We start from the raw sequence: 13,838 nt of genomic DNA, 5'->3' as shown, positions 1-13,838 counted from the left end.
AAACGGTGTCCAAAAATACCGATTTCCGATTGTAATGAAAACTTGAAAATCGGCCCTAATTAAATCGGTCATTCCGATGAGTCGGTCGACCTCTAGTCCCTTTGTTCCACAGAGGTACTCTCCCTCAATATTGCATGACAAAAAAGAGAGTTTCTATGAGGTCATAAAACGGCCAACTTCACCCCTCTCCCTATGGGAAAGAGGGTGCTGTAGAGCGGACCCACTGTAACCTGATCCTTCGGATCCTCACAGGAGTCATGACAACTTGTAAAAGTCTAACACATACAACATGTATTTTCCATAAAGTATGTTTCTGAACAATTAACCATGACGTCTTGTTGGCAATATGACCAGGTCGCTCATCCCTCACCACTTTCACCTATTCACGTCATGGGCCATAGCGCGGTGCACCCCAGTCCAGCTTAATTAAACTCCCTCAACGGCATGGTAGTGCGCACAGTGGAATAAAATTGAATAATTCTATTCATGTTGTAGTAACATGATCCTCCCCACTGAATTCTTGTTTGTGACATTTTGTTTATTGCAAGTCAAGCTTTCGTTTGCACGCTATTAAATATTGTCAGTACTAAATTATGACACCCGCATTGGACAGTAACAGATTCTGTAAGGCGGCAGATGATCTATGATATGGACTGAAACCAGTCTGATTTTTTTGAGTTCCTGTTGTCTGATTTGAAGGCTACCAAAGTTATTCTGGGAAGAAAAGCCTTTTCTATTTGAGCTAGTTTGCCCCAGACCTGACAGTGTGCTTTTCAACTAATCTATTTTTTTTCAACTAATCTATTCTAACCCGAGCAGCTCCTCCAGCAGACGCTGCTCCCTCCTGTCTTCCAGATGCTGCTGCCCACCATCAGACAAGTAAAGATGCTCTACCATGAGCAAGGGAACCAAAATGGCTGAACGATGCATTGATAATATCACATTTACATAAGTATTCAGACCATTTACTCAGTACTTTGTTGAAGCACTTTTGGCAGCGATTACAGCCACGAGTCTTCTTGGGTATGACGCTACAAGTTTGGCACACCTGTATTTGGGGAGTTTCTCCCATTCTTCTCAAGCTCTGTCAGGTTGGATGGGGAGTGTCGCTGCACAGCTATTTTCAGGTCTCTCCGGAGCAGGTTTTCATCAAGGATCTCTGTACTTTATTCAGGATCGAGAGAACGGAGCAGTCTCCCAGTCCCTGAAAAACATCCCCACAGCATGATACTGCCATGCTTCACTGTAGGGATGGTGCCAGGTTTCCTCCAGACAAAACGCTTGGCATTCAGGACCAAGAGTTCAATCTTGATTTCATCAGACCAGAGAATCTTGTTTCTCATGGTAAGAGTCTTTATGTGCCTTTTGGCAAACTCCAAGCGGGCTGTCATGTGCCTTTTAATGAGTGGCAGGTTCTCCCATCTCAACAGAGGAACTCTGTAAGAGTAACCACCAGGTTCTTGGTCACCTCCCTGACCTTTCCAAATCATGTCCAATCAATTGAATTTACCACAGGTGGACTCCATTCAAGTTGTAGAAACATCAAGGATGATCAATGGAAACAGGATGCACCCTAGTTAAATTTCAAGTCTCATAGCAGAGGGTCTGGATCCTTATGTAAATAAGGTATATTTTTTATAAATTTGCTAAAATAATCTAAACACCTGTTTTCGCTTTGTCATTATGGGATAGTGTGTGTAGATTGATCCATGTAAACCATTTTAAAATAAGGCTGTAACTTAACAAAAATGTGGAAAAAAATAAAAGGGGTCGGAATACTTGTCGAATACATTGTATATGGATGATTCCTAAAGCCAGGCATATTTAAAGGTTAGGCTATTGATTATAGACCTAATTCATTTGGAGTTTCCTCACTCCTCAATTTTCTCAGACAATTAGGCTAAGGCAAGGACTGTTTCCTCGTCTCTGCCGCCTCCACCGCATTGTTCTCAAACCCAATATGCTGGTTAACTTTGTTATTATGCACATAGCAACATAGGAAAGGTGCCAATTCTACGGTGCACTGAAGATTATGTTTAAGAACCAACAGACCGCGAACGTATCTAACGGGCGAGATGCATGTTATAAATAATAATTTTTTTACCTTTATTTAACAAGGCATATTAGTGTTGCACCATTATTTTTACATAATATAACCATATACAATTGTTTGTCTTAAGAGTGATGGGCTGTGCCATCCCCGTGGCCTTTGCAATTGATAAGTCCACTGAGACAGGAGCAAATCAGATGATGAATTTTTTTTTTTTAATTGCGATTGCTCGGGTCTGTTGTCTCTTGGTGTCTTTAATATATACATACATATTAGAGGTCGACCGATTTAATCGGAATGGCCGATTAATTAGGGCCGATTTCAAGTTATAACAATCGGAAATCAGTATTTTTGGGTGCTGATTTTGACGATTTTTTAAAATACCTTTATTTAACTAGTAGGCAAGTGAGTTAAGAACACCTTATTTTCAATGACGGCCTAGGAGCGGTGGGTTAACTGCCTTGTTCAGGGGCAGAACGACAGATTTGTACCTTGTCAGCGTGCCTTTCTTAAAATCAATACACAGAAGTATATATTTTTAAACCTGCATATTTAGCTAAAAGAAATCCAGGTTAGCAGGCAATATTAACCAGGTGAAATTGTGTCACTTCTCCTGTGTTCATTGCACGCAGTCAGGGTATATGCAACAGTTTGGGTAGCCTGGCTCATTGCGAACTAATTTGCCAGAATTGTATGTAATTATGACATAACATTGAAGGTTGTGCACTGTAACAAGAATATTTAGACTTCGGGATGCTACCAGTTAGATAAAATACCGAACGGTTCCATATTTCACTGAAAGAATAAACATTTTGTTTTCCAAATGATAGTTTCTGGATTCAACCATATTAATGACCAAAGGCTCGTATTTCTGTGTGTTATGTTATAATTAAGTCTATGATTTGATAGAGCAGTTTGACTGAGCGATGGTAGGCAGCAGCAGGCTCGTAAGCATTCATTCAAACAGCACTTTTGTGTGTGTTGCTCGCAGCTCTTCGCAAGCACAGCGCTGTTTATGACTTCAAGCCTATCAGCCTAATGGCTGGTGTAACTGATGTGAAATGGCTAGCTAGTTAGCGGGGTGTGCGCTAATAGCGTGTCAAACTTCACTCGCTCTGAGACTTGGAGTAGTTATTCCCCTTGCTCTGCAAGAGCCGCGGCTTTTGTGGAGTGATGGGTAACGCTGCTTCGATTGTGGCTGTTGTCGATGTGTTCCGGGTTCGAGCCCAGTTAGGGGTGAGGAGAGGGACGGAAGCAAAACTGTTACACTGGCAATACTATAGTGCCTATAAGAACATCCAATAGTCAAAGGTATATGAAATAAGTGGTATAGAGAGAAATAGTCCTATAAATACTATGTTAACTACAACCTAAAACCTCTTACCTTGGAATATTGAAGTCTCATGTTAAAAGGAACCACCAACTTTCATATGATCTCATGTTCTGAGCAAGGAACTCAAACGTTAGCTTTTTTACATGGCACATATTGCACTTTTACTTCGCCAACACTTTGTTTTTGCATTATTTAAACCAAATTGAACATGTTTCATTATTTAGAGGATAAATTGATTTTTATTGATGTATTAGATTAAGTTAAAGTGTTCATTCAGTATTGTTGGAATTGTCATTATTTCAAAAAAAACAGACCGATTAATCGGTATCTGCTTTTTTTGGTCCGCCAATAATCGGTATCGGCGTTGAAAAATCATAATTGGTCGACCTCTAATACATATCATTTTATGTAATATCTTGTGTTCTTGTCTAACTGTTCTGTACTCTGTACTTTGCAGTAGCTAATGGGGATCCTAATAAACTAAATTGACTTACACTATCTTTCGACAACAACTAAACACAACTAACTATGGCCTAGTAACTGACGTCGAAAGTTTCCAGTCTCAGGTAAATCATGTCATAAATTGGGTGAGTGGATGGCTGGAGTAGGTCTTTAGCAATGAATATGTACAAGATCAAATAAACCTAAAGATCATGCTTTAATGCGTATTACTTTCAAATAAATCTATCATCATTATTGATAGACAAAAATCAAGACATTAGACACATTTTAAGTGTACCATCAAATGATAAGTCTGTACCTGGTCCTGTCTTCTCCATCCTCTATGTGGGCCACGATGAGGCGGTTTCCAGGGGGATACTCAAAGCCATTCAGCTTCTCTTTGGCGTAGAGGGCAGATCCCAGGTTGTTGTAGCGAATCACAGCATGTCCTGGGGGGGGCATCATGAGCAACAACTAACATTAATGTGAACAATTTAAATACAAAATTAGGAGTGTTAATCTTTGTGGGTAACACTACATAAGAATTTCAAAAAATATGTATATTAACAAAAATAATGAGTAGGCTTATTCCAGAATGTCTTATAAGCATTATGAACATAGACATTACTATAAACTACTATAAACATACACATCTATAAACTAAAGTGTTACTCTTGATAAATCAATGTGTGACTCAAATTCTATTTAACCACATCTTCCCCTATTAAATACATAATTATCAATGTATAATACCTTTGTTGAGCCCACAATGATCCCGCTGCATCTCACAGTAATCCATCCCTGGTATGAGGTCAAAGAGGCCATAAATCTGCTCCTGGGTAACACTAGCTCTCGAGGATACCATTAGGCACCTGGTGATGAGGTCACTGGATCGGTAGTCAGTTACGGCATAACTGCCAGGGTCAGCTGTCAGGTAGGGAACACAGACAGATGTCAGACCACAGCTAGATTAAAGCAAATGCAAATGAAAGCAAAGGTGACATTCTGAATCAGAATGAAGTACTTCACATACACACTCCAAAGGAATAGGGGTTCATTCCCAGGTCACTTGACATGTGCTCTGCTCTGCCACTGCTGTGATAGTCATTATCTGCAGATGAGTTCTTGCTTCGGGGCTCAGCAAGAACAGCCCTGTAGGCTGGTTGCACAGACATGGGTTAAATTGATACAAATGAAATTCTACAGTGAAATCATTGAAAGGGAAAGTGTTTTAACTTGAGTTTATCTGTTCTGAGGCTCCAATGAAAGGGCTGATGCCTGCTTACCTCTATCACAGTTCTCAATGGCAATGGCTGCTTGTGATGGCTTATGATACCTCACATATCCCAAGCCTTTGCTCTCCCCTGTGGTTTTATTCTTTATGATCACACAGTATTCTATGTCCCCATACTCCTACAAGCAAAAAAAAAAGAATTATCTATATTGGTCTGCCATCTTAAGGGCTGCAGGTGTTTAGAGCATTGAGCAAGTAACGGAAAGTTTGCTGGTTCAAATCCCCGAGCCGACAAGGTGTGCTGATGTGCCCTTGAGCAAGCATCTACTAAATTACTCAAATGTACGGTTGGTTACTTTGGCCAGAAATATTTCACCAAGTGATAAAATGCAATGCAATGGACCTCGTACCTTGAATGTGTCTTTCAGATCTTCTTCTGTGAATGTTTTGGGAATCTTTATAAATATTCTGGTGAGCTCTTCATCCTCCACATCTCTGTGTCTACCAGAGGACCTTGACTGGGCAATGAACACCTGAAACAGTAGTCATATTCAGTCAAAATGCATAACTGGTATACCTCCAGGACACCTACACCACCAGATGTCACAGGAAGGCCAAAAAGATCAAGGACAACAACCACACGAGCCACTGCCTGTTCACCCTGCTATCATCCAGAAGGCGAGGTCAGTGGTATTAAAAAAAGATTCAGTTAATGTCCATCATGTAAGTATTGTGGAATTGCATCCGGCCCTGGTTATTGAAAACATGTTACAGCGGTTTTGATGGAACAATGGATTCTCGAGACATACATTGTTTGCGAACTATTAGATGCAACCAGGAAATGGCGGAGCGATTTCTGCATGATGCACCTTCGAGGAAAGATTTGAACGGAGAAAGCTGATCCGAGAACAGCGCTCCCTTTCTTTCCATACTATATGTATTCACCTTCGACGAAGTACTGTGGCGACCATTTTCTCTGCTTGATGTTTCGGGCAGTTGCAGGAAACGTGCATCGTTAAAATACGGGTAAAACATTCCATCGCTATCGGTGAACAGGGCCCAGCATGGAATCACTTTTTAAAAATACTTAAGGAAATAAATAGTGAATGTTAGAAACTTGGATGAGGTCATATTAAGTTTAGATGTATGTGCATGCAAACCTTAATGGGCTTTGTTCCGTCTAACAGGCATTTTCCATGCATGTCCTCCATTGCGGTGCATGCTTCCGAAGACTTCGCGAATTTAACATAGGAGATCCCCTTCGATTCTTTCGTCTGTTTGTCCTTAACGACCCATACACCTTGGACCTCTCCAAATACAGAAAATTTCTCTCGAATAACATCATCTGAAACTGATCGACTTGTTACGAGAAACAAGCGACTGTTAGGAGGATTGTCAAGATTTTCAACTGATTGCTTGGATGAGTAGTCCTCCATTTTGGTTATCAAGAAATGACGTTGTGTGCGTCACGTAGTACATGTTTGATGCTGCGTTCAAGTCAACTCGGAAACATGGGCTCTGACTTGCAGTTTCAGCTTAGTCTTGAAAGCAGTTAACTTTTGTCGCCTTTCATTATGAGAATACACATTTTCAGACTTTCACTGACTGCATTAACTTTTGTGATCAAAGGTCATTAAGCTTTGACTGCAAATTTCTGCAGTTCCTCTTCACCACCTTCATCCTGCATTGTGGGAGGCTCTATTGTCAACCAATCATTTGTGAGTTTGTTTGTGCTACCCTTTCTATGAGCTTATAATATAAACTACAACACAAAAGGTATTTTTAATTTTTAACTTTAATTTACTAGGCAAGTCAGATTCTTATTTTATTATTATTCTACAAATTCTTATTTACAATGACAGCCTAGGAACAGTGGGTTAACTGCCTGTTCAGGGGCAGAACGACAGATTTGTACCTTGTCAGCTCGGGGATTTGAACTTGCAACCTTTTGGTTACTAGTCCAACTCTCTAACCACTAGGCTACCCTGCCACCCCAAACTATGGTTTACTTCATGTCAGCACATGTAACAACAGTTTACAGCCTTTTTTTTGTTTCTTATTCTTCCTCTCCCCAATTCACTTAAAACTATATTTCTGGATTTCCCATGGGCTTCACCAGAGTACCCCCTAGTGGCTGGAATACAACTGTATTAAGTCTTACAACACCCCCTGCAAAAATGAAATGTTGTTCCAAACATTTCACTTGCCTCAAGTGAGAAAATTGGCCTAACAGCCATATAACTATCTAGACATGTCCAGTCTACCTTTATGGGCAAAGACGCAACCCCTACCAAACATTATCACACTGTGATTAGTAAAGGTAAACAAGAAAATATATACACACATCTCTAGTTGGTGTCCTGATAAGAGCTGAGCAGCCCTAAAGTGTTATAGGTTTGAATGTCTCTGGGCCTCCTCTGCAGGCTGAACAGCGGGACAAGGTCATTGGTGACCCCAATGACTCAGTGTCCACTTCATCATGAGATGATTGAGTCTGAGCCCTAGGCTGTTTCCATATTTACCCCTGTTCTCTCCTTCCTCTCTCTGAGGACTGGTTGGCACTCCTTCACAGTGAAGTTTATCAGTCTGACCCCGTTCCTCACTATTATCTAATACTAGCTGTGTGCGACTCTGTCTGCTCTCTTCATCCCTATGTGACCTATTGATGAAAACTGGACAAGAATCCTCATCTGAGCTCTCAGACTCAGCGCGCTCCCCATTTTTCTGCTTCCCCTTGTGGAGAAGGGGTGGTTCCCTTCTCCACAGACCTCTACTGGGTGTTTCAACAGGTTCCTCAAATGGTAGGGAATTACATGACATGAGCATATTGTGATGCAGAACCCGGGCCCTGCCTGTACCCCTCGCAGGTTTGACCTCATAGACAGGGCTGTCATCACCTTTCCTGGTTACCACCACATGTATTTGGGTCCTCTCAGTGTGATCTTAGCTTTCCCAGCCAACCACGTTCTGACATGTTCCTCACCAGTGCACAATCCCCTGAGACCAGACCTCATTTTCTTCTGATCGTAGTAGGCTTTTCCCTTTGCTGTTGATTACTCCATGTTTCTAATGGCGATGTCATAGGCTTCCGCCATCTGTTGCTACCATTTCTTAGCATAATCCTGGTATGATTTCTCCTGTTCCTTTATCTGTAACCCAAAGACAAGGTCAACAGGTAGCAGTGAAGCCCTTCCAAATAGCAGGAAATATGGTGAGAACCTAGTAGCATCACTGGTGGTACAGTTATATGCATGAATGACGTTGTTCAGATAATCACCCCAGTTGGCCTTTTTCTCTTTATCTAGTGTGCGCAACATTGATAACAGTGTACGGTTAAATCTCTCCACCGGATTCCCCTGTGGATGATATGGAGAGGTTCTGGAATTGGCCATTTCCCTTACAGTCCTGCAAGACTCTAAATAACTAATTTTCAAACTCTCTTCTCTGATCAGCATGAATTTTTGACAAGGCCAAACTTTGGGAGAAAAAAAAAAATCGTAATTTTTTTACTGCAGTTCTGACTTATTTTTGGTGGGGTAGGCTTGTGCAAATTTTGTAGGTATCTAAACTAACTAATCAGAATCATAAAACACGGGACGAGATGTTAAAAACTGTCCATTGTGCCAATAGATGGAATGCACTCGCATGAGATTTGCCGTGATGTTGACAGAGTGGCATGGGAGGTTTATTTCTTAGACTGGGTTAAGATGTCAATTTTGGGACACATCCTCAGTAGTGTGCTTTCGAATCAGTGGGTGTTTCGGCCTTTAATCACTAAACACCCTCAAAGGTTTCCAGCTAAAGGGTGATCAAGCCTTAGCTTGTGTCCCATGCCCAATTAAAATGTCCCACGGGACTATGCAAGGCAGGGGCGTCCTCTTCCCTGAGCCAGCCCTACAGCTGACCGCATACCTCATATGCCCTCCTCAAGTTGGAGGGATCTGAATTGGGTTCTCAGGTGGGGGTGGGGGGGGTCATGAAGTTATAGCCCAGCAAGGGTCCTTCCGTTTGATCCAGATCCACTGGCTGCAACCTGATGGTGGAAGAAGCCATTAATCCTCTGCATCCCACTTCAACTGGCCAGACTTTTGCATTCCAGCCGCGCTGAGTTGCTTCTGCTGACAACTCTGTAACACAGTTTCTTACGCTCGTAGGCCTCTTCAACAGAGTTTTCCCACAGGACTGTGAGCTCTATGATGTACACAGCCTTTCGTGAAGGGGACTAGAGTACCATGTCTGGCCTAAGGTTGGTAGAAGCAATCTCAGGTGGAAAAATTAGTTGCTGGCCAATATCGACAAGCATCTTCCAGTCCCGGGCCATGGCTTGGTGTCCAGTTTCTGGCTTCGTAGGAGGATACTTGGGCCTTTTCTGTCCCTCCCGGATGAATGTTGTTGTTTTGACGGGATTGCTTGTTTTTGGAGGTAATGAATTGGTTGCACTCCTCTTGGTCTCAAGTGCTGCAGCCAGGCTCTTGAGGACCTGATTGTGCCTCCAGGTGTTGCGGCCTTGTGAGAGGCTGGTCTTTGCAACCTGTCATTTTATGCCTGAGAGTCGCTGGAGCTGGGCAGAGGGGGTAGGTCGAGTCCTCGCCATACCATTGATGTAGATTTTTTGGTGATGGAAGCACATCATAAACAGCTCTTATGATGAAGCTGATGTTGCTTGCCTCCATTTGCCAAAGCTCACTCCAGTTGATCTTTCTCCTCTCCAGGCCTTCCCACCGCGTCCATTGCCCTTGTTTAGCAAGAGAGACAGCCTTTGCACTTCTTGCAGTCTCCTCCTGTCTGCGCACCTCCTCAACCACCAGCTTCCTGCATTCAGATGTTGTTGCCTTATGGAACGTTGGTTTGCTTGCTGCCAGGCCAAAGCCTCCTCTTCCATGCTGGATATTCCCCACAATGTCTTGGTGTCTCAGGGCTGATGTTGCTTGCTGCACAGCTTGGATGATGTCCATTTCCGTCCAGTTTGTAGGGGAGGTGCAGCCTTGCTAATGGTCTGGTCTTTGGAGTCCTTACTTTAGAGCACTTGTACTCCTCCGTTAGACTTGTAAGAGGTAGTTCAATGACCCCTTTGCCATAGAGGCCGATGTTACTCAGGCATTGTGGGACACCCAGCCATGTCTTCACGTATGAGGTAATGGTTCGCTCCATCTTCTCCACTGTTGTTATTGGGACCTCATAGACGGTGAGTGGCCACATTACCCGGGGGAGAAGTCTAAACTGTAGGCACCAAAGCTTGAGCCTCCCAGGCAGTAGGGTCTTGTTGATGTTCTCAAGACCGTCGGCGATGTCCTGCCTTACTTGCTGCACTTGATCTTTATCCCGGAGGCTTTCGTTGTACCATCTACCCAGGCTCTTGATGGGTTGCTCAGACACTGTTGGTATCGGGTCATCTCCAATGCAGAACCTCACATCTTTAAGCTGTCCCTTGACTATGGAGATGCTTAGAGATTTGCTTGGCTTGATTTTCATCCGGGCAAACTTGATGTTATCCTGCAGTATTGCAAGTAACCGCCTGGTGCATGCTGCAGTGGTGGTCAGTGTAGTCATGTCATCCATGTATGATCGGATAGGTGGGAGACGGAGCCCTTCCTTAGTTCTCTCACCGCCGACCACCCATCTCGATGCCCTGATGATGACTTCCATGGCCATAGTGAAGGCCAGAGGAGAAATTGTACAGCCTGCCATTATGCCTACTTCCAAGCGCTGCCATGTTGTGAAGTCAGGTGTTGTGAAACACAATTGCAGGTCTTGGAAAAAGGCCTTTATTAGTGTAGTGATGGGTTCTGGTACGAAAATGTTGAAGGATTCCCAGAGGAGTTCATGGGGAACTGAGCCAAAGGCATTGGCCAGGTCGAGGAAGATGACATAGAGGTCTCTCTTGTCCTTCTTAGCTGTTTGGATCTGGTGCCAAATCATACTAGTATGTTCCAGGCAACCAGATAAACCAGGAATGCCTGCTTTCTGTACAGATGTATCAATGTACTTGTTCCTTTCCAGATAAGTGGACAGCCTCTGTGCTATTATACTGAAAAAGATCTTCCCTTCGACATTGAGAAGGGAGATTGGTCGGAATTGACTGATGTCTGTCGCATCCTTCTCTTTCGGGATTAGCACACCACCAGCCCTTCGCCATGCCTTTGGTATTATTTCCTTCTGCCACACTATCCTCATGAGCCTCCAAAGAAAGCGTAGAACATCCGGGGCGTTCTTGTAGAGCTTGTATGGTACTCCATTAGGCTCAGGAGCCGAGGCCGCTCTTGCTCTTCGGACAACGTTCTCTACTTCCCTCCATTTTGGAGGGTCAGTATCCAGATTGAATTCTGGTGGTTGAATAGGTGGGATGTCATGTGGGATGATTATCTGCTCATGCCTTTGCATGTCCTGGTGGACCTTTTCCAGATGTTCTTCCAGTTCAGGCTTTGGAGTTTTTAGGATCCCGCACTTTTCCTTTGCGAAGAGATCTTTGACAAACTTAAAGGTTTTTTTATAGAACCGTGTTCTTGAGTGTTCCTTCTTCCTACGAAGTTTCCATAAGTTTTCCGCTCTTCGCAAGGTTGCCAGCCGACATTTAATGTCTGCTTGGAGTAGCATGAGACCTTCTCTCTCTGCATCAGAGGCCTTCTTCCACTGCTTCCTCAGCTGCCTTCTCTCTCTGACAAGTATCTCGATCTCCTGCTGCCTCCTAGATTTGGCTGGCGTGGGTGGTGTCTTGCCACTTCTCCTTTCATTTACTCCAAAGCGCTCTTCTCCGTAGTGGTAGATAATGTCTCCCATCCTTTCAAGCTTTTTCTCTGCTGTTCCTACCTGTTGTTCCAAGATTTTTGTCAGGTCAATGTTGATTGTTTCTGTTAGGAAATTATGATTAATATGACTGAACAAATCATTTTAAATGGAACTGTAAGTAAACTTATACTCTGTTATATTATATCTGATTAACAATATGAGTTCATAAGAAGAAATTGTGTGACAAGGAGTAATAAAATGTTAAAGAACACCATTCCAACTGGGCAGGAACAAATGGGTTGTGGACTGTGTAAACACATAAGGTCGTTAGCCTATGGTTGACCCAACTGAAACTTAGCTCTGGGGTTTTTAGATAAGGCAGTGAGTGCATTCCTAGGGTTTCTGATAAATTAGAACTGTCAGCTCAGTGGTGATCGATAATGTTGAGGGGTCAAAAGTTATCTGGGAGTGTGTTAGTAAGTTAGAATGAACTTTTCACCTTACTTTGTCCGGGTCGAGAGGAGGGGATTCGGTTAAGGCAGTGTAATGACGTCATGATCTGTATATAAACTGATGCATGTGTTTGAGTGATAGCGCGCTCCGAGAATAAATTCTATTACCTATTATTTAAAGACTGGTCTGCGTCTATTTTATGCAAACAAGAAATCTTACAAATTCTCATAAAATAGATTAAGGGCTTTCAATTGATGAAAGCACATTGTCATAATTAAATTATACTAACAGTTTCCCACTCTCTCTTTTCAACAGCTTTGGGCCACTTCACACTCGGTCTGTGCCCTTTGATCTTTTCCTCTTTTAGAGGTCTCTGTGGTTGGGTGAGTTCATCCACCGGCATTTCTGTGCTTGTGTTATCCTCCTCGGTTACAGGGGTGCTGATGCTCTGCGAACTTTGGTTTGCGTCCGGTCGCTGTGCTTCATTCGACTGATTTGACTGGCTGCTTCGTAAGAAGTACTGGTCAATGCGAGGTCTCTGTCTCTGCTCTACCAAGCACCTTTTCCTCCCTTGATGGATCCTTAACCCCCTTGCCGATGTTACTCTCTCCCAACAACAGCTGCACACCTGAAGTGTGTGTCCTGCTGCTGTTATGGTTGTCTGTGCTGTGTTCCTACTCGTAGTCATTTCCGTTCCTGGGTCCGTAACCGTGTGATCAGTCGTTGAGCCTACGAGTAAAATATACTCGTAGCCCCCTCTGCTTTTCTCCAAATGCACAGTCAATTGAAATAATCTCGAAAGGAGCTGTAGCTCGTACATGTTGCATCTGGGCCCTAGTTATTACACTGGGTTTCTTTTGTTTGATACATTTACACACTTTAGTAATAAAGTGATCAATGTCATGTTGCATGCGTGGCCAATAAAAGCCTTCTAGTGCTAAGTTCAACACTCTTTCTGTTCCTAGATGGGCCATTTCAGCGTGTGTGTAAGTACTTGTAAATCAGTGTACCTTACAGACTTGGTACCACAACTTTTTGCTCTTTTCCTTTGTAATAATCCATCTGGTGAGACATTGAGCCTGTTCCACTCTTGCAGTAACTGTTTCACTTTGTATAACTCGTTGACATTCTGTTGGTTTAGGCATCGTCCTTTGACTTTTCCGTTCCAGGATTCTCGATACAGCTGCATCCTTTAACTGAGCCTGCATGAGATCGTGTGGAGACAGTCTGTCTGTAACTGTTCCCCCCCACCATGACAGCTCATCTTGCACTGGCCTTAGTGTGACAGCGGATATCCAAGTTACACAGTCATTCTGTTGTGTAATACAACTGTATTAAGACCCTTACATTTGACCCATAGAACTTGGTCAAAGCGTGACTGGCAGAGTTCTATTAAGCTGGCTAGGGTTGAACCAGCCTATGGCCCTAAACTTGACTAGTGAAGCCTCGAGTGAGGAGCGCCCTGATCAAATCAAAAAGAAATCTGCAAAGCAGTTTAGGCTGCTGGGGGGAGGATGGCTCACAATTTATTTTTTTTATTTATTTTTATTTCACCTTTATTTAACCAGGTAGGCCAGTTGAGAACAAGTTCTCATTTGCAA

At 43.0% G+C, this 13,838-nt stretch overlaps 1 protein-coding gene across 6 annotated transcripts in view; it reads right to left on the bottom strand.

The window, feature by feature from the left end:
* Positions 1 to 6,530, bottom strand: part of LOC112220177 (RNA-binding protein 45-like) — a 36,188-nt gene extending 29,658 nt beyond the window's left edge. For 4 of the 6 annotated variants that reach the window (XR_002948841.2, XR_002948843.2, XM_024381859.2 and 1 more), the window contains exons 1-6: positions 6,219 to 6,529; positions 5,469 to 5,591; positions 5,111 to 5,237; positions 4,858 to 4,983; positions 4,578 to 4,751; positions 4,144 to 4,273 (exon numbers count right to left, since the gene is read on the bottom strand). Coding sequence is in view for 2 of the 6 variants with exons in the window: in XM_024381859.2 (XP_024237627.1) it covers positions 4,144 to 4,273; positions 4,578 to 4,751; positions 4,858 to 4,983; positions 5,111 to 5,237; positions 5,469 to 5,591; positions 6,219 to 6,494 (956 nt within the window). In the remaining 4 variants the exon portion in view is untranslated. Of the gene's footprint in view, positions 1 to 4,143; positions 4,274 to 4,577; positions 4,752 to 4,857; positions 4,984 to 5,110; positions 5,238 to 5,468; positions 5,592 to 6,218 lie in introns of all 6 variants that reach the window. The other 2 variants (XR_002948842.2, XR_002948844.2) reach the window with 1 other exon arrangement.
* Between the last annotated feature and the right edge of the window lie 7,308 nt (positions 6,531 to 13,838).

This window comes from Oncorhynchus tshawytscha, linkage group LG07 (genome assembly GCF_018296145.1).
Source record: "Oncorhynchus tshawytscha isolate Ot180627B linkage group LG07, Otsh_v2.0, whole genome shotgun sequence".
Taxonomy (NCBI): Eukaryota; Metazoa; Chordata; class Actinopteri; order Salmoniformes; family Salmonidae; genus Oncorhynchus; species Oncorhynchus tshawytscha.
This window is presented reverse-complemented; position numbering and strand designations above follow the sequence as displayed.